At 40.3% G+C, this 26,482-nt stretch overlaps 1 protein-coding gene across 5 annotated transcripts; it reads left to right on the top strand.

Moving 5' to 3' along the window:
- Nucleotides 1–160: 160 nt before the first annotated feature.
- Nucleotides 161–26,482, top strand: EDARADD (EDAR associated via death domain). Of its 5 annotated transcripts, none has more exons than XM_051614535.1 (6): nucleotides 161–615; nucleotides 13,074–13,135; nucleotides 14,823–14,862; nucleotides 17,930–18,030; nucleotides 20,848–20,893; nucleotides 23,382–26,482. In XM_051614535.1, exons 2-6 carry the CDS (start codon nucleotides 13,133–13,135, stop codon nucleotides 23,756–23,758), a joined length of 567 nt encoding a protein of 188 aa, XP_051470495.1. In that variant the 5' UTR covers nucleotides 161–615; nucleotides 13,074–13,132; the 3' UTR covers nucleotides 23,759–26,482. The 5 variants fall into 5 exon arrangements, with proteins under 5 accessions (XP_051470495.1, XP_051470494.1, XP_051470492.1 ...); XM_051614534.1 differs by lacking the exon at nucleotides 161–615 and adding an exon at nucleotides 8,159–8,235 and having other exon boundaries at nucleotides 13,077–13,135; nucleotides 17,942–18,030; XM_051614532.1 differs by lacking the exon at nucleotides 161–615 and adding an exon at nucleotides 8,159–8,235 and having other exon boundaries at nucleotides 13,077–13,135.

The raw sequence follows: 26,482 nt of genomic DNA, 5'->3' as shown, positions 1-26,482 counted from the left end.
CGCGGCACGCCGGGAGGTGTAGTCCGCGCGCGCGCGCAGCCCGGGGGCGGGGCGGCCAATCGCAGGGGACCACGCGCGCCGCCAAAACAAGCGCCGCGCGGGGGGGGTGGCGCGAGCTGCGCGACGGTGGCCGAGCGGGGTCGCGCCCCGGGGGGGCGGGTCCCCCGGCGGGCGGGAACGGGCCGGGCCCGCTGGCCCTGCGCTCCCGGGGGGCGGCGGGCCCCGCGCAGGCCGCAGGCGCCCCGTGGCGGGGTGCCCGGCGGGGCGGCCGCCGGGAAGTTGCCGTGTCCGGTGTCGAGCGGCGCCCGCGCCCCGCTTCGGGCGGTGTCTCCGTGAGGCGGAAGGTCCTGCCGCAGCCTTCCCCTTAAGTGCTGCGAAGCCCGGGAAGTGCCCCAGAGCCGCGCTGAGCGTTTGGAAGTCGCTTTTCTTCTTCCAGGCTCAGCTGCCCCTTCCTCTCGGCGCGGCTGCCGCTGTGTGCGTGCGGTGGGCACGTCCTCCTTCGACAGCAGCGAGTCCCGGGAGGGGGATTGAGGCTTTGCCTTCTCCGGTTCTCTCCCGTGTCCCCTTCGAGACCGAGGCTGAAAGTTAATGGAAAGCCAAGAGACGCTCCATCCAGTAGGCTCTAACCAAAATAATAATACCGTTTTCCAGCAGCAGCCCCGTGGGGTTACAGCTTTGCCCAGCGGAGGCACAGGCCGCCGTGCAGCAGGCGGGAGCCCAGCGAACCGGCAGGCGGGGGCTCCGGGTCTGGTTGGGTCACGTTGCAGCCGAGAGTGAAACGCTTGCGTGGTGTGTGTGGAACGCAGCAGTCCTGTCTCGGGCTTCCCAGCTCCTGTATACGAGCTAGCAGTCCCGAAGTAGAATGTTGAATCGATTCAGCCACTTAAGTGCCTTTTTTAAATTGATTTTTTCCCCCCTAGGGACGGATTTCTGCCAGAGCAGTCAGCTGGACTGATTCACTGTATTTCTCCTTCATCACTCTTACCTGATCGAGGGGAAGAGGCAAGGGTACATCATACCCTAGTAAGAGTAAGAGGGGGTGGGACCATTCCTTCCAGTGGCTGCTTGCTGTTAGATCAGTTCACCTACTCCTAACTTTATTATTTATTATTTAATGCCCCCTTGGGCAGATTGGTTGGCTTTTGAGAGCTTTCAGGTTACAGTGTGACATCAGTTGAATTTGTCTAGCTGTACTTTGTGAATAGCTATTGGAACTGGTCTAAGGCTGTTACTGCTGCTTCTTCTCTACTCCTTTCAAAATAATAAAAAAACCCAAACCAAACCCACAACAGCTCAGAAACAATTTTTTACTCCCAACAGTTGATGTTAACAGTTAAATGTGTATATGCAATTCTCTTCCAGAACTGCACAAGTTCATATTCCTGTGGGAAAACATGAATGTTGCACTCATTTCATGTGCAGACGTGCTGGAATTAGGATTTTATTTTCAATGCATCTGCTATCCCTGGTTCTTCTTACACCCTTTCAGTCAGATTAGAATACTCCTTTACTGGAGCATGGAGTAAGGCTTTAAGGTCAAGGAAACTCTTTTGGAGAGCTTATAAGTTTTAGATTGGTTCTTGTTACTTACTTAGCAATGAATTCAAAGTAGTTTTCCATCATAATTGTCTGTAAGTGCCAGTATGTCACAGATTTTGCATTGCTGAAAATGGCTTGAAGGACTGATACCTGTGAATTACAGAGATCATGAAGTGGAGTTAGCAGTAGTTTGGTCACAGAGAGATGACGTAGTTGCTCCTTCCTTCCCACTCCGGAGTACAGGACCTATCATTTAGGAGGGATTAAATAATAATCTATTCCTACTTTCAACAAATAAATTTGCTAGGTATTTGAGAAGAAATGACAGAACAGCTAATGTTTACGTTGCCCTGGTTTGTTCTCACTATCAGCACTCCATATTTTATCACAAGTGGTTTGTACTTCTCACAAAGGAACTGTTTCTGTTTGGCAGATTTGAGTGAATTCTTTGTTTCAATTTTATAGCTTTGATTCTGGAGGAAGTTTTCTGTCATTTATATTTTAAAAATCTCCAAAGCCTTGGAAGAATCAAACACTTGCACTGTCACACACTTGCACTGTCTCACACTTGCCCTTCAAAAAGTTATTTTCTAAGCTGTTTGTTTAGAAAATACTGTATTAGTTACAGAAAGTACTTTCTTTCTTCACCTCTGACAGAGTCTTATCCTGCTTGCATCAAAAGTCAGTAGCAGTTTCAGTTTATCACTGCCATGTTGAAAGCATAAAGAATTGGTTGTAGAAATGTATGATTAATAATTTTGAGAGGAAAAAAAAATAAATTAGTTTCTTGTATACATAAGTATTATCTGCTATACTGGAGATGAATTTAGCTTAATTGGGTTTTCTAAACTCTAGGGTATTTTCAATTTTATTTTATGTTTTCAATGTTGGTTTTAACCCATAAATGCTACTTTAGTAGTGATATCAAATTTAAAAAAATGTAAAAATCCTAATATAGGTTTTCTTTGTGAAATCCATTTCAAGAAATAGCTGCAGAAACAGACTTACAATTGCAAACAAAACCTAACAGCCTGTTAGGAAGCTGGGAGTACCTACTAAGCCTGTTTCTTTTAAAGAAATTTGCCATTGATGTAATATTTTAGCAAGGGCAAAGGACAAACCTTTAGTGGAGAGAGTGATAATCACAGTTTATGGCTTCCTGGGCTCATGAAAAGAGTCTGGCATATATATCGAATTTTTCAATGTGTATGTACATTGTACAATGTACATGCCTGGCATAGGAACAAATAACTTCTGTGCTTTCATAATATGCCTGTTGTTCAAAATGTGGACAGTTTTATTTGCAAGCTCTAACATTTATTTTTTTTTTATATATGCCTCCAGAGAGCACACAGGGGAAACCAAAACTGATAAGGTCATGCTACTTTTCTTGCATTAGCTCCATTGGTGCTTTTTTAGTTAGCCAGAACTGAGCTTATGCACTCTGGTTGGATACAGAAATCATGATCTGTGATCATCAACCATGTAAGAATCTGTCTCAGAAATTATTATGGTCCAGTTTAAGTGAACAAACAGGCAAAACAGGATGGCTTCACATTTTGTGTTAGAAGAAACTTGGTAAATTCTAGCAGCTTTGCCAAGTTCATGAACTAGATTTCAGTAATCTGAAAGGTGGATTTCTGGAAATGTTTTGCCCTTGAAACTTTTGCCTTTATTTATTTTTCCAAATTAACATTTGAATTAGGCCTTTCTAAACTTGGGAGAGTAAACCAGAGGAATCAATACGTCACAAACTTCTGTTTAAGTCTGGCAAACAGCAGCAGCGGGAGTGCAGTGCCTGTTGAGCAATGGAGCATCTTGGGGTAGCCTAGTTAACAGAGCTTTAACGACACAGCAAGGCAAAGCTGTGGGTAAGAACTTTTAGTAAATCTTGTGATGCAAGTATCGAAAGCAAACAAGTAGTGGAGCACATGAGTTCTGTGGTCTGCCAGGCCTGCTACAAATGTGCCCAAAATCCTGTTTTATCCAGCTGTTGTTAGGCCTAGCAGAAGTTATGTTTCCCTGTCAAGTCATGCTTCACTGACATCCTGTTCTCACCTACTGGTATCTGCCTTAAAGCCACAATACCTGGTCAAATCTGAGGCAACTGTTGCAAAAAACTTTTGAAAAGTACCCATGGATGACAAGGCAAACCAGAAGCAGCAGGACTGTGGCTTGTAAATGTTAAAACAATAGGTCAAATTCAATATTGTGGGAAAAAAAGGAAAAAGTTTATTATGAAAATTGCATACAGCAATATCTTCACAATGAATATGAGGAAAAAGAGGAGAAGGAAAGAAAGAAAGAATGCGTAAAAAGTGAAGAACAGCAAAGTACAAGGAGGGAGTAAATTTTTTTAGAAGTTTTTGTAGGTGGTGAAAAATTAACTAAAAATCTTAGCTATACACCTGTACCTTCATTCCTATCCTTCACATGTGTGTTTTATAGCTGAATGGTAACAAACTGCATTTTGTAGTGTACAATAGCATGGTCTGAATAAAGAGTCTACTAACTCTGTCGAACTTGTGAATATAGCAGGTGCAGCTGAACATAAGTAGTCTTGTTTAAAAAACAAACAAGCAAACAACAGCCAAGATTTATGCACTTGCACTTTGTGCCAACAAATCCAGTTGTGAGGTAGAGATCTCCACTAAATTACACATTTATGGGAAAAAGCAGCCAGGCAGGGGGACCCTGCTTATGTCCCTGCAGAGGGATAAAATGTAGCCTGAAACCAGTCATATTAGGCTCAGTTTCAATATGTCTATCTAGAGAAAGCAAGGTTTCAGTGTTTCTGTGGTGTGTGTTTGACTTGGACACAGCACAGCTCCTGGAGTGATGGGAACATTCCCGTATCACGCAGTCCTGTAAGGCAAACAAATTAGCCACAGGCTTATGTAAGATGGTCTAGGTGCAGGTAATTTATTGTATTTTGTCCATATAATGTTGTTTCTGTCAAATAAATGTCAAAATAGTGACATTCCTATACAACTGTAAAAGAACAGACCAATATTATTATTGGCAAAGAGAGCAGTTTTAACTTTTTATTTGTTGCTTAATTATTGTTACTCCAAAACTGTCTCAGAATTTTAAATAACTAATCTAGCAACACACTGAAGCTGCCAACAGTGGAAAGCTATCGATAGGATACCTGGGTAAAAAAAAATGCTGAGGCAATTCGTAACTCTACTGAAATATGTGAGAGGTGAGTAGCTTATATTAAAACCCAGGTACTTTACTCAGTACAAACTTCCTTAAATAAAGGTGTTTGAAATGTATAAAGCAAACAAATGAGGAAGAATAAACAAGGTTGCTATGCGATGCTGGCAGGCCCACAGTTACTATGACTATTAGCAACCCCTGTCAAGGAGGTGAGGATTACTGTTTGACTATGTTAGTGGCATTTGTGATCTGGAACCAAAGCTCCTTATTTCCATGGGGAAAAACTGTAGAGGATCATTTAGAAAAAGGTGTATGTGTGGGGTGTGTTTTCATTGTTGTTTGTTCGTGAGATAGCATTAATATTTTGCTGGACAGGAAGATACTGTCCATGGAAGGAAAAAGGTTTCATCTGCAGTCTTGTGCTCAGAAGGTGGCAAACCCCTTGATACTGTGGGTTAATTGCTGTTTCAAACAATAATCTAAGTGGCTCTGTGTTACCATTTAGGGAAAAGTCACTGTCCTCATCAAAGATGGCTGTTTTTTTGATGAGGCCAGGAAAGGGATGAGAAGAGGCATGTGTAGACTTGATTTGTAAAAACTATTTGGAAATATTAATGTTGTATTTGAGTGGAAATTTACAAAATCCCAAACTTTTCACATTTTCTTACAGTGACTTTAGCAGCTTACAGGGAGGCAGCAAGATAAAATATAGATTGTAGTTCAGAAATTTGATGAGAAAATTAATCCACTGTTTTAGAGAATGCCATTGCTTAAAGCTACCTTGTTCCAGAGTTAGTTTTCATGATACAATTGTATTTTATTTTGCCAAAATAATTGCTGGCTTTCTGGACTGGTCAGTTAGTTAAGTAACAAAGATTTCTGTATCACTCATTAAAGAATAATACAAGATCAGGTATGCAGCAGTGAAATTAATCTGTACTATTGACAGTGCTCAAAAGGTATTTATATGTAAATGAAGGCTCCTCCTTCAGTTTTTCAGGAAAGAAATGTTACATTATTATGACTAACCTAAGTTTTGAGGCAGTAATGTTATCTAGACTATTTGCTTCTATTATTAAATTCAGTTATTTAAAAGACATATTTTTGAAAACTGTTTTGAATTAAAAAGCCAATGTAACATAGATACACTGTTAAAAATACATGATTGCTAACACTGACCAGTTTGGATGGCTGGCAGAAGTGTTGTTCTGCTACCATTATTTTGTTATTGTTTAATAAAGTAACTTTTTAATCCCAATATAGGAAGATTTCAGGTTGTGAGTTATCAAAAGAGTAAACACCACATTGATGGTAAAACCTGGCTTAGTTCCCAACACTGTTGCTTTGTATATTCCTGTACATGACAGCCACCTGTGTAACTAGGGGATATTTTGAAGGATGTTAACAGATTTTTATATAGACTATGCATATATTTATCCAAAGTTTTCATAATCACTGACTAGATCTACTTCTGGGGTTAAAGACAGGGATCTTCAAACAGCACACAGAGGCAATACACACATGCAGGTCCTCAGGGCAGATATGGCATTCATATTATTAAGGCATACATTTGACAGGTTTAAAATCCAGAAAAAAAATCTTCGCTCTACTGTGGCTTTGTCATTCCTTACAGTTATAGGAGAGGCTGCAATTATTACTCTAGTATTTGTGCATATCTGTGTAGGTAAGAATACACTTTCTCAGCCTTGTAACTCTCAGCCTGATTATCCATCCCTGGAAACAGTGTCCCTCTAAGAAAATCTAGGGAAACACATAGAATCAGCAGTTTTATTTCTATTTAGATCTGTTATCTCTAACTTGGAGATTAAGATACGTAGATATATGCGTTTCTCTGCGTGTATAACCCAATGGCAAAACCTCAATTTCAGGTAAAATAAGGGTGACGCTCTCAATTTTCCCAATACCATGTCAGCACTCTCACCAGTAGGATGATTTAGGTGTACCCTGCAAGAGCTCTCCTCACAAAGACTTGCTTTTACAAGAATTCACAAATTCAATCACAGAATCACTGAAAAAAAATAATAATACTATTGATGTTAATGAAAAGCCAAATAATAGGATGAGCCACTGTATTCAACCTCATATAAATTCTATAATAAGAGCAATTTAGTCTTTATCAGTTTTAAAAACATATGTGTAGTGTTCCCTTGGGGTTGTTCAGCCTAGAGAAGAGGAGGCTCTATGGTGACCTTAGAGCAATTTTCCAGTATCTGAAGGGGGCCTACAAAAAATCTGGGGTAGGGCTTTTATATGGGTGTATAGTGAGAGGACACGGGGCAATGGTTGGAAGCTTAAAGATGGGAGATTTGGGCTGGACATTAGGAAAAAGTTCTTTCCTGTGGGGGTGGTGAGACACTGGAACAGGTTGCCCAGGGAGGTTGCGGATGTCCTGTCCCTGGAGGTCTTCAAGACCAGGTTGGATGGGACCTTGAGCAACCTGGTCTAGTGGGAGGTGTCCCTGCCCATGCAGGGGGGTTGGAACTGGATGATCTTTAAGGTGCCTTCCAACCCAAACCATTCTGATTCCATGAGAGATGCAAAATAACCTGTGGAAAAGCACTCAGTTTTTAATGCTTTGTGGACCAAAGGCTACTTTTAGTTACTTGGGTGTAAGCCAGCTGACTGAACTGGAGCTCTCCCAGTGCAACAGGGTAGAATTTGGCCGTAAATTAACGTCAAAATAAACTAACACACAAACGTGGTCTTTATAATAGCAAATTTCGTTATGCTGGCTTCTTTTGTACAAGAAATAAAAATACGTATTTTTTAATTTAGAAACTGATTTCATGCATGCACCCCATTAAAGAAACCTGGATTTAATTATCTCGAAACCTTAAGCGAGAGAATTTGGCAGGTAACAATAGAGACCCAAAGCAATTACATCGGAAGGTTTGACATCGTCACAGTCTCGGAAGTGCCTGTAGCACAAGAGGATGATTTGTAAGTATTTGTGAAAAACCGGTGCAGTTTATGGTTGCTGCTCTGCAACTCCTGGGTCCTTAAACCCCGCCGCCGCTCTCTGAGGCGTCTGCAGGGGCAGCTTTAACCCCACCTCGCGGCCCCCCCGCCGCCGCCTCTGCCTGAGGGAGGTTGTCACGGCGCGGACGGGTCCGTGAGCGCAGGGGAGCGAGCACCTGCTCTCGCCCCGCGGGCAGCCGCTCTCGGTCCCGGCGACTGCTGCTGCCGCGGCCCTCGGGCGCGCCCCACGCCTGCGCTGCTGACCGGGCGGGGGTTTCACCCCGCCGAGCACCGCCCGCCCGCAAGACCCAACGTGCCGTCTCTGCGGGAGAGCGCTGCTTCCCGCGGGGCAGCACAGGCTCCCGCTGGCGGCAGAGCCTGGCAGCGGGGGCGGCCGCTCCCGCCCCGCGGAGGCCCCGGCCGGGCCCTACCTGCGGCGGGGCTGCGGGGGGCGGCGCAGGAAGGGGGCGGCGCGGCGGGGCGGTGGTTCCGGGCACGTCGGCTCGTTCCTGCGCTGGGACCCCATGGCTGCTCCGCAGGACCCGCTGCCCCCAGGTGAGGCGGCCGCCGCGGGAGCCGGGCGGGCGGGGGGGGCGGCGGTGGCGGCGCGCGGTTGCCCCGGGCGGTGCGGGGCGGTGCGGGGCAGGGCAGGCGCTGCGCGGGGAGCGGCCCTCAGTCCTGCCGCCCCGCTTGCCGCCCCGCCGACGGCGGGGACCTGCGGCCGCGGCTCGGTGGGGCCCGATGAGCACCCAGCCCCCCGAGATGGAGAGCGTTTGTTAGGTGCTCCCTTCCCCCTCCGCACAGGCTAATTAAGCATGGTAATAATTTATCATGTGCTCAGCCTGTGTGATTTAGTGCAACTTGTCTTGTCAAGCCTGCTCCAGTGTTAAGCGCTTAAGTTAGCTTGTGCTTTCTAGCAGCACATGAAAAGGGCATTTTCTTGCAGTCCCGGGCTCCGGGTGTTTAAGACTCTCTAACTTACATGGCTAATGGTGCAAATGACTTTTGAATGCCTCATCGCAGGTGTGCCAGCCATCACAGTGTCTTTCCTACCTGTCTGTTCAGACAGTGACAAGGTTTTGAGTAGTCAACGGTAAACGAAGTGCACACCTGCTGATGGACTTTTTCAGAGAACTGAATATTCTAATATAATTTGCTGCCTTTCCTCCTCCAAATCTGAAATTCATGTGCCTCTAGTCAAAGTATTGTTGTTGATTTGATTTTTAATTCAAGTGGTCGTCTGTACGAACAACGTAAGTGTTGGAATGATCACTTTGTTTGAATTTTGTGAAGTTGTGCTATTAAGGTGTGTGCCCTGCCTTGACATGAAACGGGTCTTCTGTGTGTATGGTTTAAGCATGATTTAAGCACTGAACGGGTAGATTAGGTTATGGCTGGTGGATTAGGTTATGGCTGGACTTGATGGTCTTCAGGGTCCTTTGCAACCAGGATGATTCTGTGTGATTGAGCTACATCTCTACAGGAAACCTTACATGCTTCACTCGCTACCGGTGGTGTCAAGGCGATGCTCCAGGGAACAGACTGTGGCAGAGGGGCTGTAACCATCTCGGCCACATGGTGCGCTGTGAACCCCCTCCTGCTTGAAGGTCAAAATGCTGAGGTCTCCAAAACTGACCTTCAGACTTCCTTTCAATGCGAGGATGAAGAGCAGATGCAGAATTAAAAGTTTGAATGTGCATGTGCATACACATGTATACATATGCATATATGTAAAATTGACAAACTGTTCTGACTGGTAAGTGCAGAGCAGTGCATCCCTGTTAGAGTAGCAGTACTGAACAGAGAGAAAGGGTGGATGATACAAGTCTGCTGTTCCTGTTGCAGACTGATGGTACTGGACAGGCTGAGGCAGAAGAGCCATGGCAGCTGCTAAGCAGTCAGTGTGCAGGTGCTGAGTGGCAGAAAGGAGCCTTGGGAGCAGCCATGGAACCTCAATTATGTCTGTCTGAGTCAATTTGCACATGCTGATTTATGTTCATCTCAGTCAACTTGTGTGTGGTTCCTGGCAGAAGTGTGAGGAAGTAAACGTAGGCCAGTGTCTGCATGCTGTCAGTGGGGAGTATGGTGACAGTGATTTTTTGAGGAGTCCCAGGTAATGTTGTTATCAACCTGTCTATCAAAGTAACTGCAAAGTCTGATGGTGCATTGAGTAGTCAGTCAGATGATAGCTACATTTCCTGTTGGCCCTTCAACATGCAAAACTGGAGGTTTTACATTTTAGAAAAACAGAAGACTTTCCTCCCTGCTGTTTTGTGCACCTGCATCAAGCTGTATGATGTGAGCTGCAGCATGCTGTGGGAAAGAGAGAGGAGACATGACATTTTAATTGCCTAATTCACAATTAAATATTAAGTCCGTGGTTTTCAAACTATCTGCTTAGTATCAGTGCTCAATGAGACCATGGTGAGTCATCCACAACCAGTATATGGAGCCTTTATTCTTAGGTACAAATATTCATGTGCATACATGCCACTTAGAGAAAATGTTGAGACTTGGTAGTACTCAGCAACCTAAAAACCACGGAATTGCTGAAGAACTGGAAAAAAAAAAAATAAAAGGAAGAAATTGAACCATAAGGAAAGAAATACAGTTTTTAAATCTTTTTCAGGGTGGATACTAAGTAAGAAAGATGCAGAGCCACAGATTCACAGTGACTCTGTGTGAGACCTAGAAAGCAGGAGTCAATTAAAGGTACCATCCTGTACCCCATCACCTCTTGCAGAGTTATGCTGAGGTTTGTCAAGTCCTTTTTTCAAATGCCCGTATTCTTGGAGCTTCTGACATTTTTTCAGAAATGTCTTCCCTTTGGATTGTGGAAAGTAAATTACCAGTGTCACAAGTACCTAATGGAAGATAGGTGAAGTCCTTACCATAGCTACAGTAGCCACCAAGGTTCACCAGGACATGGACCTTTTGTGAGGTCTGCTTTCATCTGTCTCAAGGTTCTTATATTACAAGGGCAACATAAGTTGTGGGTGTTTTTTTTGTGTGTGTGTATGTTGTTGGTTTTTGTTTGATTGTTTTTTAATTTATTTTTTTTTAAATGCATCCGAGAATCCATACTCAGGAATTGCAAGGACTCCAGAGTAAACTGATAAATTGTGTACTTTGCCTCTAGGTTTGTTGGATCTTTGCTGATAGCGGAGAAACAGTGAGATTAGGGATGCCTGGGCTGACCCTCTTCCCTGAAGCCTATTTTTGGCTCCCAGTACCCCTTCTTTTTCAGTTTTCCTTTATAGGATGGACTTCTCTTTTTGCCCCAGCTCCCTTTACAGTTCCTTTGCAGCTCTCCACTGCAGTTCCCACTTGGATCCTCCATTTTTGGCCCTGCCCTCATGCAGTGGTTTACACCTGCTTATTGTATTTTTTCATATCCCTGTCTGACTCTCAACCTCTCTGCATTTGAGTTGGGAAGCCTGTGGTGATTTGTGCGGCCCTTGCCATCAGGGCAGGCTTTATCCAGAACATTCTGTTAATACCATGTTTCTGGAGCAGGGATTTCATATTTACCAAAAAGAAGCATGTGACAAGAATATGGGGGTTTAGTCTGGTTTTTTTTTTTCCTCTTGTGCATATGTCTTCCCAGACTTTTTACTGTCGTGTGATCATGCTCTTCTGAAGTTTCATAGACCTCTGCCTTTTTCAGACACTCCTGGAGTTTTTTTGCAAAGGCTGTGCTCCAGCCTTGTAGATCCGGCCCCTCTGATCATGTGCCACCTGCCTGGAAAATGTGTGTGGTTCTCCTGTGGGCACTAGCGCTGAGAAGGGCTCCACCTGGCATTGCAGAGAGGGGCTGGGCACTGCACTGGACACCCAGGAACTGCTGCTGATGGGGCTGCGCCACAGAAGCAGGAGGGAGAACAGCTCCGTCCCAGATCCCTGGAGCTGCTTCTGTCTGCTGCTGCCATCTTTTTAATTTCAAGCCAGTTTTTTGTATTGTCTGGCTTTGTCTTATGCTTTAGCTTGTTGTTACGTTGTATTGAGTAGATTTGTAGGAGTAGGTATCAAAATAAACAGTTATACTACATTTGAGTTCGTTTAGAATAGTGTCTGTGTAACTTCTGTGCTCAATGGGACTCACTTCTGTATGAGATTTGTTTCAGATTCTCTGAGCACTTTTTGTCAGTATTTCAGTATTATTTGTCAATGTAACCATTGATGCAGAGGGGTTAAATGAGTAACCTGCAGGTACTTTGAAGATTTATTTTTGTATCCTTTTGATGTTAATATAATCAAAGTTTATGATTGTATTCTATACAAATAGAATCATAGAATTGTTCTGGTTGGAGAAGACCTTTTAGATCATCGAGTCCAAACATAACATAATCTACCTCTACCAATGATTAATCTAATTCTACTGAGTCCAGTGCTGAACCATATTCCTAAGCAGCACATCTAAACTTCTTTTAAACACTTCCAGGGATGGTGATTCAACCACCTCCCAGGGCAGTCTGTTCCAGTGTTTGATTACTCTTTCAGTGAATACATTTTTCCTAATGTCCAATTTAAACCTCCCTTGGAGCAACTTGAGTCCCATTTGCTCTTGTCCTATTACTTGTTACTTGGGAGAAGAGACCAACCCCCTCCTTACTAAAACCTCCTTTCAGGGATAAGGTCTCTATCATCAGCCTTGTTTTCTCCATGCTGAACAACCCCAGTTCCTCAGACACTCCTTGTAAGACTTGTTCTCCAGACCCTTCACCAGCTTCATTGACCTCCTCTGGACTCACTCCAGCACCTCAATGTTCTTCTTGTAGTGAGGGGCCCAAAACTGAACACAGTACTCGAGGTGCAGCCTCACCAGTGCTGAGTACAGGGGGACAAGCACTTCCCTAGTCCTGCTCGTCACACTATTTCTGATACAAGCCAGGATGTCATTTGCCATAATTCATGTTTACCTCAAGTATTTATTTTTCATTACATTTTGTACTCAATCTCCTGTTTATTAAAGTATTAATTTTTGTTGTAGTGGGTATGTTTACTGTTTGAATGAATGCTTTGAGGAAAAAATTGGGAGTGCTGTCTCTTGGAGAACAAAACTTCCCTTTTAGCAGATTTGCTGGATTTTACTCTTTATTGCTGTGATAATTATTTTTTTTTTAAACTAAAAATAATTTAGAATTTTAAGTCTATCTTTTGTTAGTTTGGAGTTGGATTTCCTTGTTGTGTATTGCTTCTCATTTATATACTAGTAGCTCTGATATTTTCTGGTTTGTAGTGTTTACTTGTGGAAGTGTAATTTGACATAATGCCTGGAATGGCTTCATAGTTGTGCTTTGTCTTGGTCAGGCAAAGAAGCAAAATATTAATTGCCAGACAGAAATATTGTGAGGATTATGCAATGATAAAGTTTTGTTTGTTTGTTTTCCCAGCAGATCATGCAGCAAAAGAACCAGTGGAGGATACAGATCCAAGCACTCTTTCCTTAACGATGGTAAGTGTTTCTGGTCTAACACAGTTAAAATCATTATAGCTCTCCACAGTTACACAGTGCAGAGTGAGGTATAAACATTTCAGAATGCTAATTCAAACTGTGGGGTTTGCTTATCCATATGATTGTATAAACGACTTTTAATTTACTACCCAGTGCAATTAAAGTGTGAATAAAAATACCAATAAGTACTTAAGCTGAATTGGGTGTTGTCAGCTGAGCTGTCAATGGTATAACCTCTAGAGGCTGTGACATTACTATTTTTTTTAACTAAAAAAACCCCCAAGCAAATAAACCCTAGGAAGATTGGTGCTGACCTTTTCCTATCTATAGAGGGTGGAGGGATAAGAAAACCCACCTAAATCTTAGAATTTCAGTTGTGCTAATTTATTATTCCTCCCTATCCCTATTTTGTCTGATGAGTTAAAATCATGGAAGACTAAGACAAACCACAGTGCCTTACAGCAGGGATAGGGTGAACTTAGGGAGGACAAACAACACACTCTAGTGCTTGCTGGTCAGCAGGGTAACACCATTTGTGGCAAGTTTCCGTGTCTTAGGATATTAAACACGCCAGTCTTCAAGTGAGACAAGGAGTGTATCAGGTTAAAAGAAGTACAAAATTCTGCCAGTCTTTTAAGAGTCTTTCTTTCTAACATTGCTATGGATTGTTTGCTCTGGAGAAACGTTATTGCACCATGTCCCCCAGAAAAAACTGTTGTCTTCTGTGGTTATGTGAACAGATTGAAATTAATTGATTTATTCTATAGATGGCAAGTGAGCAAGCTATTGCTTTGCTTTGGTATTTTCTTTCCATTTTGAAGCTTTGCAGTAGGGATTTGGCAGGAAACTGAAGACTTAATTAGCACTTTAAAATGTTAATCTTTCATGGGCATCCATTATTGCAGTGTGTGTACATGCATTTGTGTTAGCAGGTTTTAATAAAAGATACAGACTTTGTGATTGGTTTTGTGAACTGAATAAGTAAGATGCTGTGTTTTGCTAAAGGGAGTTTTTTTAAAAGGTGAGGAAAGTTGCTATGTCTAAGACAAATCAAAGTTTGTTTATCCCCTCCACTCCCTTAAATTAAGATGTCTTCATTCTGTTTGCTTGGTTACAAGCTTCTATTAAAAGCCACACCTACTTTTACATAAGGGTAGGGGTCACAGGGAAGAAGGTAGATTTCAGGTATAATAGTAAGTTATAACATGCCTGGAAATCAGCAGCTATTCCCTTAAACTCAGTAATAATAGTTTTCTATTGTATCTTAATTGACTAAGAATTTTAGAGCAGAAGGGAAGAATATTTTAGTATTTAGTAACATTTCAGTAAAAGCTTGTTATCTGCTAAAAGAGCTGTTGAAGTCACTGTGTTCCTCCTGGTATGCATTCCCTTTTCTAGATTATTGTGCTACTTAGATAATTTTTTTTTTCCCCAAGCTCTGCTTTTTCACTAAAAAGGAGTACCTTTAAAAATACTGCAGCAAAGCAATGATCTTCTGCATGTGCTAATCAGTAGTGTTAGTAGCAATTCAATTCCCATGTAAGAAGCATGTTAATATATTTTATTGTAGACAGCTTAACTAGTAGCAGTTTAAGAGATGCAGCTATAATTACGCAATTTTATATACTCTTTCTCCAGCATAATTGCACTCAAAATAACAACTGTGTCTCTTGCCTTTTTGTGACAGACTGAAAAATATCCTGTCCAAGACACAGGGGTACCTAAAGGTAAGCATTGTTAATTCTGTCTGTTCAGTTATTATAGATCTATGTTGTTATGTGCAATAAAACCATTGGTGTTATCCAACAGATTGAAATACTTTTTTCTAGATGGTTATGTTTTAAATGTAGTGTTCTCTTCTGTATTTTTAAGTTTAGTTTGGTGTATATATATAACTTTTGAAAATTCCTTTGAAACTTTAGTTTTGATCTACAATTCAGTCTAAAACTGTCATCAGAAGATCTTGGTTCTCAATCTAGAATGAAAACACAGTGATGGCATCAAAAAACAGTGTTCAGAGAACATATGATAGAGACATGATACTGTTAGAAGGTGGCTTTGAAGAGATTACCAGTGTCTTCAGGTTGTCAGAAATATAATCCAGGAATACCTTCCAAGCCTCTTGCCTCTGCATCCTGAGCCCTATAATCAATGACCTCTTTGTGCCATCTTTTACTTTGAGCAGGTATTAATACCATCTACTTTGGAACATATTTTAGGTCCAGTCTGCACAAGTTCCTGCCTCTCCTCACTGCTATAGTAATATAGAGTAATGTAGAGCAATATAGAGTAATATGTAGTCATTCCTGTAACATGTAACTCAAAATACTGGGTTACAACAATTTAATTTCCACCCCTGGTCCCTTTGGGCCAGGTTATAGGCTTTAACACTGCAATTGAACTCCCCTTGCTCCTAGCCTGGCTAGCTACCACTGGGGTTAAAGAAAGGTTAGAGACTATTTTGGGGTCTTGAAGGAACCATCCAGAGGAAACAAGCATCTTCTCAGAAGTGCTGCTCGGTACAGAAGGAGAACATGAGATTAAAGCTGATTTGAAATCATAAACTACTCTATTTGCAGCTAGGTGTTTTTTTTTCCTTCAAAATTGTTTCTAAAGCAATTTCTCTGCAACATTCTTTTCCATGTCCTGCTTTTTATTTCACCTGTCACATCAGGTCCCCCTCAAAATTAATTAGATAAATTCCTAAATTTCAGATTTGTCAAAGTTGTTTGAAATCTGAGATTACGTGTTTTAAATGCATTTAATTTCAAAAGGAAAGCTGAGAGGAAGTTGAGAGGTAATGTCATCACTTTCTCTGGAAAGGAAATAAACGTGGTTTATTTTTAGTTTTTCTCCTTCCTCTTGCTAAGTGTAAAAAGACCTAAGCACTGATATAGCTTGACATTATTTCCCCTTTGGAGTTGAAAGTTATATAAATACCTCTAAATATTCTGTGCATTTTCCTTTTTTTTCCTGGGAGTGACTGTTCTTAAGAGTAGATTAGGTTTAGATTGGATATTAGGAAAAATGTCTTCACTGAAAGGTTTGTCAGGCACTGGAACAGGCTGCCCAGGGTAGTGGTCAAGTCACCATCCCCATCGGTATTTAAAAGATGGGTAGATGTGGTGCTTAGGGACGTGGCTTAGTGGTGGACTTGATGATCTTAAAGGTGTCTTCCAACCAAAATGATTATATGACAATAGCATTTGCCATACTAACAAAACAGACAGTTTATTTTTTTCTATCTTAGAACTGGACATAATTCCAATTCTAAAACTATTTGCATAAAAATACAGACCTAGAAATATGAATCTGTGAGCTAAAAAGTGTTGTAGATTTTGCAGGTTTGATTCTGTGTAACACAAAATTATCTTTGCTTCAGATACACTGTTTGAATAGACAGTATATTGGCCGGGGATGGTTGGGACTGTTCTGTTGGTTGTATAGGTCAGTTAATGAATGGACTATTTTTGGGCCATGACTTATTAAAAGTTCTTAGCCCTCTCTGCCCATTATGAATTAAATCTGATTTGAGGGAACTTTTTACAAACAATGTTTTTTCCATCAAGTTTTGATAATAATTCTACCTCCACTCAAATATAGAACAAATTTTGCACGTTTCCACACAATTGAGGTGGAATTTTGATGTCCATACTCTGTATTTTCATCCAGATATTTCTGGATTTTATTTTCTTGTTATCTCTGGACCTACAGTTATAAATAATATATATGATCCTTATTAAACATTTACCCTGCTGGGGGTGGAATATTATTTGGCTTTAAGTTTCAGCAGTCTTATGATAGCAGAGAAAGAAGAAAAATAATTATTTAGGTTTTTCTTGTAAGCCTAAGGATGAATTCTTTGCTTCAGATCTATTTCTTGACTGAGCGAAGGAAATGTATCTTCTTTCTGTTATCTGATGATTTGTAAAGATGATGCTGTTCTTTAATGAGATCTTACCACTAAGCAAACAATAAATGGAGATGTACCAGCACTATAAATGTAGTCACCACCATGGAGAGTTCTTGTGTGTAAAATGGAGTGGTAACGTCTTCTAAGGTGCTTGGTCAGCATCTGACCCAGGGGAATTCTGCAGGTGGTTTGCTGATGAAGACCTTATTAATTGTGCAGAGTGAAATGTGTCTGTTTGCACAATGTTCACAAAGGGCTTATGCATCCCTTTTCAACCCCAGTTTTAGGGCTGCAGTGGAACTTGAAAGGTAAATAGAGTTTGTGTTGTGCTTTTCAGTGGACTCCCAGGGCAGGTGGTAAACACATTTTGAAGCAGATTATTTCAGAGTTTCAGAAAACTCCTATGTAATAGACATAAGTAGGATGAGCCTAATTCACAAAGGGGCAGAATAAAAGGGAAATATTTGTGTAGTACATATTTCAGCAATTATCATTGTGTGTTGAGAAAAGCAAAGCAAGAAAGATTATATTGACTTGTGACAGTTGTCTTTGGCCTACTTTCATGTATAGATCCAGTTAATGCTCTCTGATCTGTTTTCTGAAAGAACATGACTCTTGCTTCAAAAATAATATGGTCTTTGTTTAAAAAACCTCTGCTACACTAATATCTGATCTCAGCAAGGATTATTTTTCTTCACACAGTCGTGCTCTACATGATTGTTCCAGTGTCTTCTAATTTAATATTTTTGGCTTTTAATCTATCATTTCCCAGTGACTGATCATGATAAGGAGTTACACTTTGTGTGCTAGATATCTATAATTTATGTTTTATAGTCTTACTATTTAAATTTGTATTTGGGTAGAAGACCAGTATTTCACAGTCTTTGTCTTAGATGAGGAATACCTAACAGATCAAGTTACGTTGGAAATTGCATCTGTGAACATCAAGACCCTTACGTCAGATTCTGGCCTAATCCAGCAGGTAAGGAAAAATGATGCTTGAATGTGAACTAAGTTAACTGCTGTTGATTAAATAAGTATGTTAGCAAATAAATATATTTTCAGACTATATCTGGAAAGCATGGAATTACTCAGTAAAGCAGACCAGAAGTAGACTCTCTTTTCAGGAGTTAAATTAAGTGAACTTTTGTGGACAGGAGCAAAATAAAGGTTACTTAAGCATTAATGAGTACTTTGTAGTTTAAATAGGTTTTGATTAGTGTGTAGATTGTCTGAAGAAGAGCTGACAAAATATTAAGGCTGTGTCATGCAGGCTCTCCCTGTTTCCTGCTGAAAGTAGAGCCAGGGCAGAGAATAAGTGAAGAAGTAAGGAGACCTAGGTTTTTGGACTCCTTGTGTTTTGCCCTTTGGGAGGCATTTGACTGTTCTTCTTTGACTTTTGGACACTGCTCTTCCCGTAGTGGAAACACTCTCCACTGTTTGTTAAATCTGACGTTGCCATAGGGTGGGCAATGCTGAGTGACCCCCATGCTCCGTGGTTACCATCTTTCAAGTGAATGTTATATGCTGAATTTCAAATTGATTCTCTTTGGGTTGAGCAGAAAACTTGGAGAAGAGAAATGAATGAGCATTTTCCAGCGAGATGAAGAGTTAAATGGAGTTCCTTATGCCAGAGTCCCGGCTGAATTTCATCAGAAACAAACATGGGTTTGGTATGCATTTCACAGATGATGGAGGTAACCGTCTCATTCCCATCATCAAGAAGAGAGCATTTTTTGCCATCTTAGAATCACTATAAGGATATTTCAGTGTATTAGGGCGTTAATATTCTACAGAGCTAGAGAACTTTATGCTGATTTTCAGATTGTGCGTAGGTTTATGGCTTTGATTAGATTTGTAGATGTTGTTTGGAATTTTGTTGTGGGCAAAAAATACTCTTGCTTAATACCTTCATTTCATGAGCAGTAACACTGCATTGTCTTACTGCAAAATGATCAAAATTATCTTGAATAAACCTGACTGCATCTGACTTGATAAAAGTGGATAATAACTGATCAATAAAATCATCAGTTTTGCAAACAGATGTACAGCACAGGTAGGTGTCCCTGTTTTTCTTTCTACTCTTTGCAGTACTAGACATTGTTACTTTTTTATCAAAAGACAGGAGTACGATGACATCTCTTAAAGGCATTTAGGTATTAGCTTTCACAATGCAGTTGAACTTTCATGTATTCATGAAGACTTGGAAATGTTACTGAAGTTCAGGACAGCAACTTAGCTATTGCAAACTAAGGGGACAGAATCCACTTTTGCTTTTGTTTCCTTTCCTTTTTTCTTTTTTGTTTCTTCTGATACTAATCTCTGAAGAGGCTGACCTGTGATGGGCAGTTCCTTGTTCTCCTTATGAATTACCCTTTTGGAGATTTGCTCCTCAGGGCTTAGTAATAATGTTCAACCTTTTTAAGGAATTTGTGGGAATGGAGACAATTACTATAATCAGGATTTACAGATTTAAATTTTCTTAAACTTGGGGTGTTTACATGTTGCTATGAAGGCCCAGTTCTTGTTTAAAAATCTCCATTGAGAGAAAGCTTATGTGGTGCCAGTGGAAAAGTAAACTATGAGAAGATAATGGCAATGCTTATTTTGTTGCAAAAGGTTCAAGATCTCTCTTGGGCAGAGAGCAGATATTTTGTGGAGTGAATAGATGTTGCATGTGTGATCTTGTAGTTTTCAGGGAATAAAGAAATGCTGAAAATAGCATGACATTTTTTCAATTCCTAACAAAGTCCTTTAATATTTTGGAGATAGTTTACGGTCTTCATAACTGGACTGTGGATGTATGCATGTTCATCATATCAACTAAAACTGCCTATATTCTATTTTTAGTGGATTTCTTAGTAAAGAAAGTGTAGCAGGTAGGAATAGAGTATCTTGTTACAGTATAATGTTATGCAGCTGACTTGTGTTTGCATGCACAGCCTGTAAAATGTTAAGAAGCCTTCTGTGATAGTTCTGGAACAATTATGTAATACAAAAAAAATTGACAATACTTTATTGCAGTTATCTGAGGGGAAAATCCCCTTCTGCTTTCATCTTTAAGTCCTCCACATTAGAAATCTATTTCACCTGGCTCTACACCCGCACAGTTAAAGGCAGCTGCAGTTTCCCACAGTCCTAGGATCAAGGTGCTGTCCTTCCAGTTTTTAGATCTTGCTCTCTAAATAGTAGAATTGAAAAGTTATGACACGTCGCAGTGTCAAGCTGCTAAGTAATTTCATTATGTTTAATTAGCAGGTGAAAAGCCACTGAGGGAATGTGTACTTTAAACAGGAGGAGGGTTAGGTGTGAACCAGCAGAAATGTTCAAGTCCACCTGTTGTCTAGAAAAGCTTCCTATGTATGTAAAGAAATGTGTATAAAAAGCTCCTCCACTTTTCCTAGATCAACGAAACAATCTCTTATGCTGCATGTTACAGGCAAAAAAAATTACAAAGCATTTAAAAATCTTGTAATAAAACCATATGAATTGTTGAACAACTGTCAAAGGATAAAGAACAAATTGTTTAAAATATGTAACCCCATAGCATGTAACTAATAAGGATGATGTTGTTCAGAGGGTACAACCAACGGGACACTTTTGTGAGCCAAAGCATGAAAATGCTGCCTCAGAAGACTGCAGATTGTCAGTAATTCCTCAAAATCAGATGTATGCCCTGTCTGATTTTACAAGTAGCTGAGGATTCTTCTAGGTAATCTCCTGCCAGTTAAATCAGCCAAATAGTTATTCTGGTGTTCAAATATATTGTTTTGATTTATATTTGTTTTCTGCTTTGTAGCCAGAAGACAAAGACATGAAAAAACATACTGATGAATCACTTTCAGGTAATATTTCAGCATTACAGTTCTACGTATTTTATTCCCAGGTTTTGTTTGAAAGTGCTTTATTAAAAGCTGCTATTTATCACAATCAAGCCTAGGCAGTCAGTGCTGTGGAGCTCATTTCATTACCAGTGTCATTTATAGCTTTCTCTTTGTTCTAGAGAGGGTGGTGATCAATAATGCATACTGTACAAAAGGCATAGGTTAGGCTTTCCAAATGCATCCAGTACATCCACCTTTGGAAGAAATCTGTGAAAGAGGTAGCTGGAGAGAGCAGAAGCTGGCAGTAAGCTGTGGGGGCTTATCCCATAATTGTATGGGATCAGCTGGGGGTGGGGTGTGTGTGTGTGGTACACAGTCCTGTTCATCTATCAGTGAACAACTGAGAATTTCCTGTTAGTAAGGAAGCTTGTCTTATCATGTAGCATTAGGAGCATGCAGTTGGGTGGGTAGGTCATTATTTGCTTATCAGTATCTGACACAGGGTATATTAGAAAAGCAGGATCCTCTGTAATGCTTTTCATAGTCTGTATTTGGTATAGCACAAGAAGCAGGTTGGTTTGGTTTTGTTTATCTTTAACTGTGCCCTGTTTTTTCTTTACCCCTTCTTCCCTGCTTCTATTGGAGGATAAAACTTACTCTGGTATCCTTGCAAAGCAAAATAAGATGAAATTCAGATAGGGTGCTCCCCTGCCCTTTTTGCTCAGCCAGAACTTTAATTGGATTGTATTGTTTGTGTAACTAAATCTTGGTATGAGTGAAGCAAGCAAGTTTTGTCTCACTTCAGTAGAAGTTTAGGGTGCACAAGAACAAAATAGTTAACATACACATTTCTGTAGGGAACAGTTGCAAGTCCTGTGGAATACCTATGAGCAAAGATGTCACCAGATCTTGTTTCCCCTTAACAGGGAATCTAAGCATTTGTATGAAGTTGTGTCTGCAGTGATGTTGTTACTGCACGTCCTAACTTGTTGGAAACTTCAGAAGTTGTATTTGGCCTGTTAAAAAAGCAAGCTGATGAGCAATGTTACAAAAATAACAATAGCCTGTTCTTCCCTTAAAAGCAAAAACCAAGGTGCATGCAGAAACTACATTCAGCTGAGTTGCTTTAATCAGCAGCAATATTCAGAATTTTAAAAAAATATATCAAATTTTATGGTCTTTCTGAAACTTTCACACAGTCTTACAATAATTACTGCAAATGGGGGCCAACCAACCTACCAAAAAAACCAAAACCAAAACTAAAACCAAAAATCCCCAAACCTTAACAGATGCCGTTTTCTGTGTGAGTACATGGCACTGAGTGCCAGATTTACCCTTTTCCAGAGATATAGTTCAGGTCTCCTACACAAGCACTTATCTAGCACCTGTAAATTGTGTGTCACTATTTTCTGTCATTGTTTCTAGTAAATCTTTTGATTAATACCAGTTTTCTTATTGCAGTGTCCCTTTTTCAAAGAGTTTCATCCCAAGTAGGACCAGTCACTCCCCTATTTCAAGCTGTACAATGAGGCTGGAGGTCAGAAGCTTTAGAAAGTGCTGCTAGGCTGCATCCATTATCTACTGCTCTTTGAAGATACCAAATTCTGCCTTCAAAAGGAGCAGGGAGAGTTAAAGTCATACCTACAGCCAAAATGCCCTACACCACTGCAGTGTTAAAGGTCTTAGTATGATTATTTAACTAGAAGTATGTAAAAAACAGTTGTAGTCATGTTTTTAAAGGTTGTTAATATATAATATAGTCTGATAGGACCACATTTCTCACAATACTGAGGAGACATTAACTGTTGTGTGTGGGAGACCCCTAAATGGCAATTGTTGATATTTGATGCCAATTTTAGAACATACCACTACCTACTTCCAGCAACTTGTTATTTTTATTTTTCTCAGACATGGAGGAATATGCACTTTATTCCTTTGCATAATGTACTTTTTAAATAGGCTTGTTTGATAAAACAGGGACAGCTTTTATTGTAAGAGTCCTTAAAAAGCAAAGGAACATTTCCACTTTTCCATTGTATAAAGTACTAGGTGTTGTGTTTGCAGCTGTCAGCAGAGATTCTCTTGGTGCAAATACTACATGTTATTATGAAGGCAACAGCTCAGAAGTGCAAAACCTTCTCCTTCATCCTACAACATATGTATACAAGATGCACGTAATACACACATGATCCTGGTGGTGATGTAAGCAGGGGTTATGGTAGATTCAAGGAAGCGACATAGTTCCCAAAAACAAAAACAAAAATATCCGAGTTCACGTACTGGATTTAATTGCATGCCTTTTCTATAAATGCATAAATACAGTTGTTTCAAAATTACTGTCCTTTTGATTATAGCCACTGAGCATAGTGAAGAGAGAAGTCTTAGAGAGTTACTTTCATGAGTGGTTCATAAGGAAAGGCATTACGTGTTGCTACTTTTAACGTTTTGTTTCTGGTAAAACCACAACAATAGACCCTAATTTCTGCCTGTGTAATGGTTTTCACTGCAGATCTCAAGAAAACCTGCAAGGAAAATAGCACCTGCTCCCTGTGCTTATTCCGTACACCGACAATCAGTGACATGCTCAATGATGAGGACTTGTTGTACACAGTGAGGATAAAGCTGGATCCCTGCCACCCAACAGTGAAAAACTGGAGAAATCTGGCAAGCAAGTGGGGAATGACTTATGATGAATTATGTTTTCTTGAACAGAAGCCCCAAAGTCCCACCTTGGAGTTCTTGCTGCGTAATAGTGACAGGACTGTAGAGCAGCTGATTGATCTCTGTAAATTTTATAAGCGAATTGATGTTGTGAAAGTGCTGCTGAAATGGGTGGAAGAGGAATGGCCCAAGAGAGGGAACAGAACTTACCAGAATGACTTCTAGGTCAAAGAAAGTTGTTAGTCCATACATGTTAAATGCTGGGACTAGCTGCCTCTAGTACCTGGGAAAAGAGGCAGTGAGCCTTTACTGATGGTTTGTATACTGTGTAAGCTTTACGTACTGTATACATACATATGTTCTGTGCCCTCAGGGTAGCAAAGATAACCTTCCAAAAGTGGATGGAGTAATGCAGGTTGTGTTTTTGAGTCTACAGATGACTTCTGTTTCTTTCCTAATGTTCGTAAACTTCCTTAGTGGAAGAGTAATGAATAAGTCAGAGCACTGGTTTTACTGCAGCAGTTGTGAGCCATGTCAGCTGTGTGCTGTTGCTATTGGGAATGCCACAATTAGAAGGCAAGACTCTTGGCCTTTCTGGCAGCCCTTCCACAATTTTTTATCTTCTACTTAAGTAGAAGATAAGGGGTTATTTTTTTTTTCTCCCTTTTAAAAACAAAAATGTTTAAGCTTTATGACACTGGTTTTGGCACAGGAACACCTCAGTGTTCTAAGCAGCACTTTGAATTTGCATGTTACAATTAATTCAATATTTCAACATCACATTCAGGCAAATGAAGCTTTTTATCTCATTTATAAACAGGAATAGATGTAAACCAAAATAATTACTTGGATACTTCTGCATCATAGGGCATATGTTTGCTGTAGAAGAAATAATGTAATTTAGAGACACTTTTCAGCCCATAACCACTAGGAACCAAAAAAACCCAATTAAAATGCTTTATAATGAAAATTACTTTCAAAGGTTTGAAGACAATATAGGCTCTGAGTGCACTTACCTGTTTATCTGAAATGTCTCTTGCTTTGCAGTGTGAGGTGATGGCTAATGCCTCACCCACAGTATATCCTTCGTATTGAGTATAACTTCCCTTTTCACAGGCTGTGGTTTTCTTTACAGTCCTGTGGGTTGGCCTATTTTCTATCCCACACCAGTGTACTTGCACACTTCTGTGAAACTAGCACAAGTTTCTGTATTGATTAAAGCCACTCCAATGGAAAATTCACAATGCAGCTACAGTCCAGGTAGACGGTTATTAAAGCACTTATAGCAGTTTAGGCTGATGTTTCTCAAAGAATTTTGATACACTGAATTACACTGTTTACGTTTAAAATATTTTAGAAATTGGTCTTTTTCCTACCATTCTTCTGTGTTCTAATGTTTATAAAAAACTGAAAAATCAGTTCTACAGTGCAAAGTGTAAAGTACTTATAGCTATAATGCCACACATAAAAATGTTGTGACTTAAAAATACTTCTAGTTGTTAGCCTTACTAAAAGCATCTCGGGCAATACTAATATGTACATATGTGTATATACGAAAGCACTGGTGAACAGTATGTCAAGATGTGGGGCAAAACTAGAATGGGCTACAGGCTAATGTACTGTTTACCCTTTTCAAGTAGAAATTGCTAAGAATTAGTAGCAAAGGTGTGGGAAGTCTAATGGTGTATATTGAGTTTCTTACTGTAAGAGAATGAAAAGGGCCTTCCAGTAATACTGTGCTTTAGATACTGAGCAATATGGTTACAGAGAAGCTAGAAGTAAAGACTAACATTTTCAATGTCAGACACTAGTTCCAGAGTGACACAAATTAGCTTTATTTTAGTGACTTCAAGAAGCTAAAGATCTAGTTTCAAGGTGAAAAGGCCAACTTGGATTTCAGGTTTGATTTCTTTCTTTTTTTAAAAAAAAGCTTGTGGAAACTGGATTTTTTTTTTTATTTTTTTTTTTTTAATTCCTCAAAAAAAGCTGCTACTCTTCAGGACAGTCAGTTTTCTAGTTTTTCTGTTTTAAAGTGAAAATTGTACTGCTCCGTCTTGTTGGGGCTGCAGTTCAAATGTTCCTTGTTCCTCTTCTAGGAACAGGAGTTTCCCAATAGATGTCTTTCAACTCTAACTTTGCAAAAAATCTTCTGTTTTTAGTTAAGAGCTCTAGAATCAGCTTTGAGGGCTCCTGTTGTGGCTGGGCTGCCTGCTGTTCTCAGTGTCTCGAGAGACATCCCCCATGCACATGCAAATGGCTCATATCGCAGCCTGTCCAACATAATCCCTGTACCTTGGACCCATTTTATGCATGATATAGGATCACATCTCTGTGTGTTAAATTGTTCTTCTGAGTGGTGAGTGTTGGCATCTATGCCAACTGCTTTTCTCTCCCATAACATACCACAGCTATATTTGTGTGGGACTGTAGTCTGCTCTGCTTTGGTAGATCCAGGCCAGGAAGGAGCTGGGAGCCCTCACCTAAGACTCACAATGGGAACATTAAATAATGCAGCAGCATTTCTGAATCAAGATGTTCAGCTGAAATCTACCCCTTTTTCTGTTTTCTGGCTAAAACTTGTAAAATTTTGAAGAAACACTGTTGTCTTGTGGAAACAAGTTCTGAACCCTTGATGCTCTTGAAAACTCAGTGTCAGCTACAACGATTCATGTCTGATGGAAAAAAGGCTGCTTCTGAGAGTTCACGTGGATTTGTGTAAATTTAGTACTGAAGATTGAAAATGTTAGCCTTATCTTCATCACACACTGGATTGCTCATTAGTATACTTGAAATATTTTTTGTCTTTGTATGGCATGAATTGAGATGTACACACTTTTTTTAGTTTTATATCTGTTTACAAGACCTTGGATCTGAGTGTTCAGTTTATTCTTATATCTTCTGTTATAATGTATACTATTTTTAGAAGAAATATAGATTGTCAGTGTTTGA

This window comes from Apus apus, chromosome 3 (genome assembly GCF_020740795.1).
Source record: "Apus apus isolate bApuApu2 chromosome 3, bApuApu2.pri.cur, whole genome shotgun sequence".
In the NCBI taxonomy this organism is placed as follows: domain Eukaryota; kingdom Metazoa; phylum Chordata; class Aves; order Apodiformes; family Apodidae; genus Apus; species Apus apus.
Note: the sequence above shows the minus strand (reverse complement) of the source record. Positions and strands in the feature narration are given on the sequence as shown.

Bases quoted from the DNA above. Each gene is read 5' to 3' on its own strand.
- EDARADD (XM_051614531.1), top strand. From the start codon at position 8,205: ATGGCTGCTCCGCAGGACCCGCTGCCCCCAG. The intron at 8,236-13,073 runs GTGAGGCGGCCG...TTGTTTTCCCAG, and splicing joins GCAGGACCCGCTGCCCCCAG to CAGATCATGCAGCAAAAGAA. The intron at 14,863-17,929 runs GTAAGCATTGTT...AGTATTTCACAG, and splicing joins AGACACAGGGGTACCTAAAG to TCTTTGTCTTAGATGAGGAA.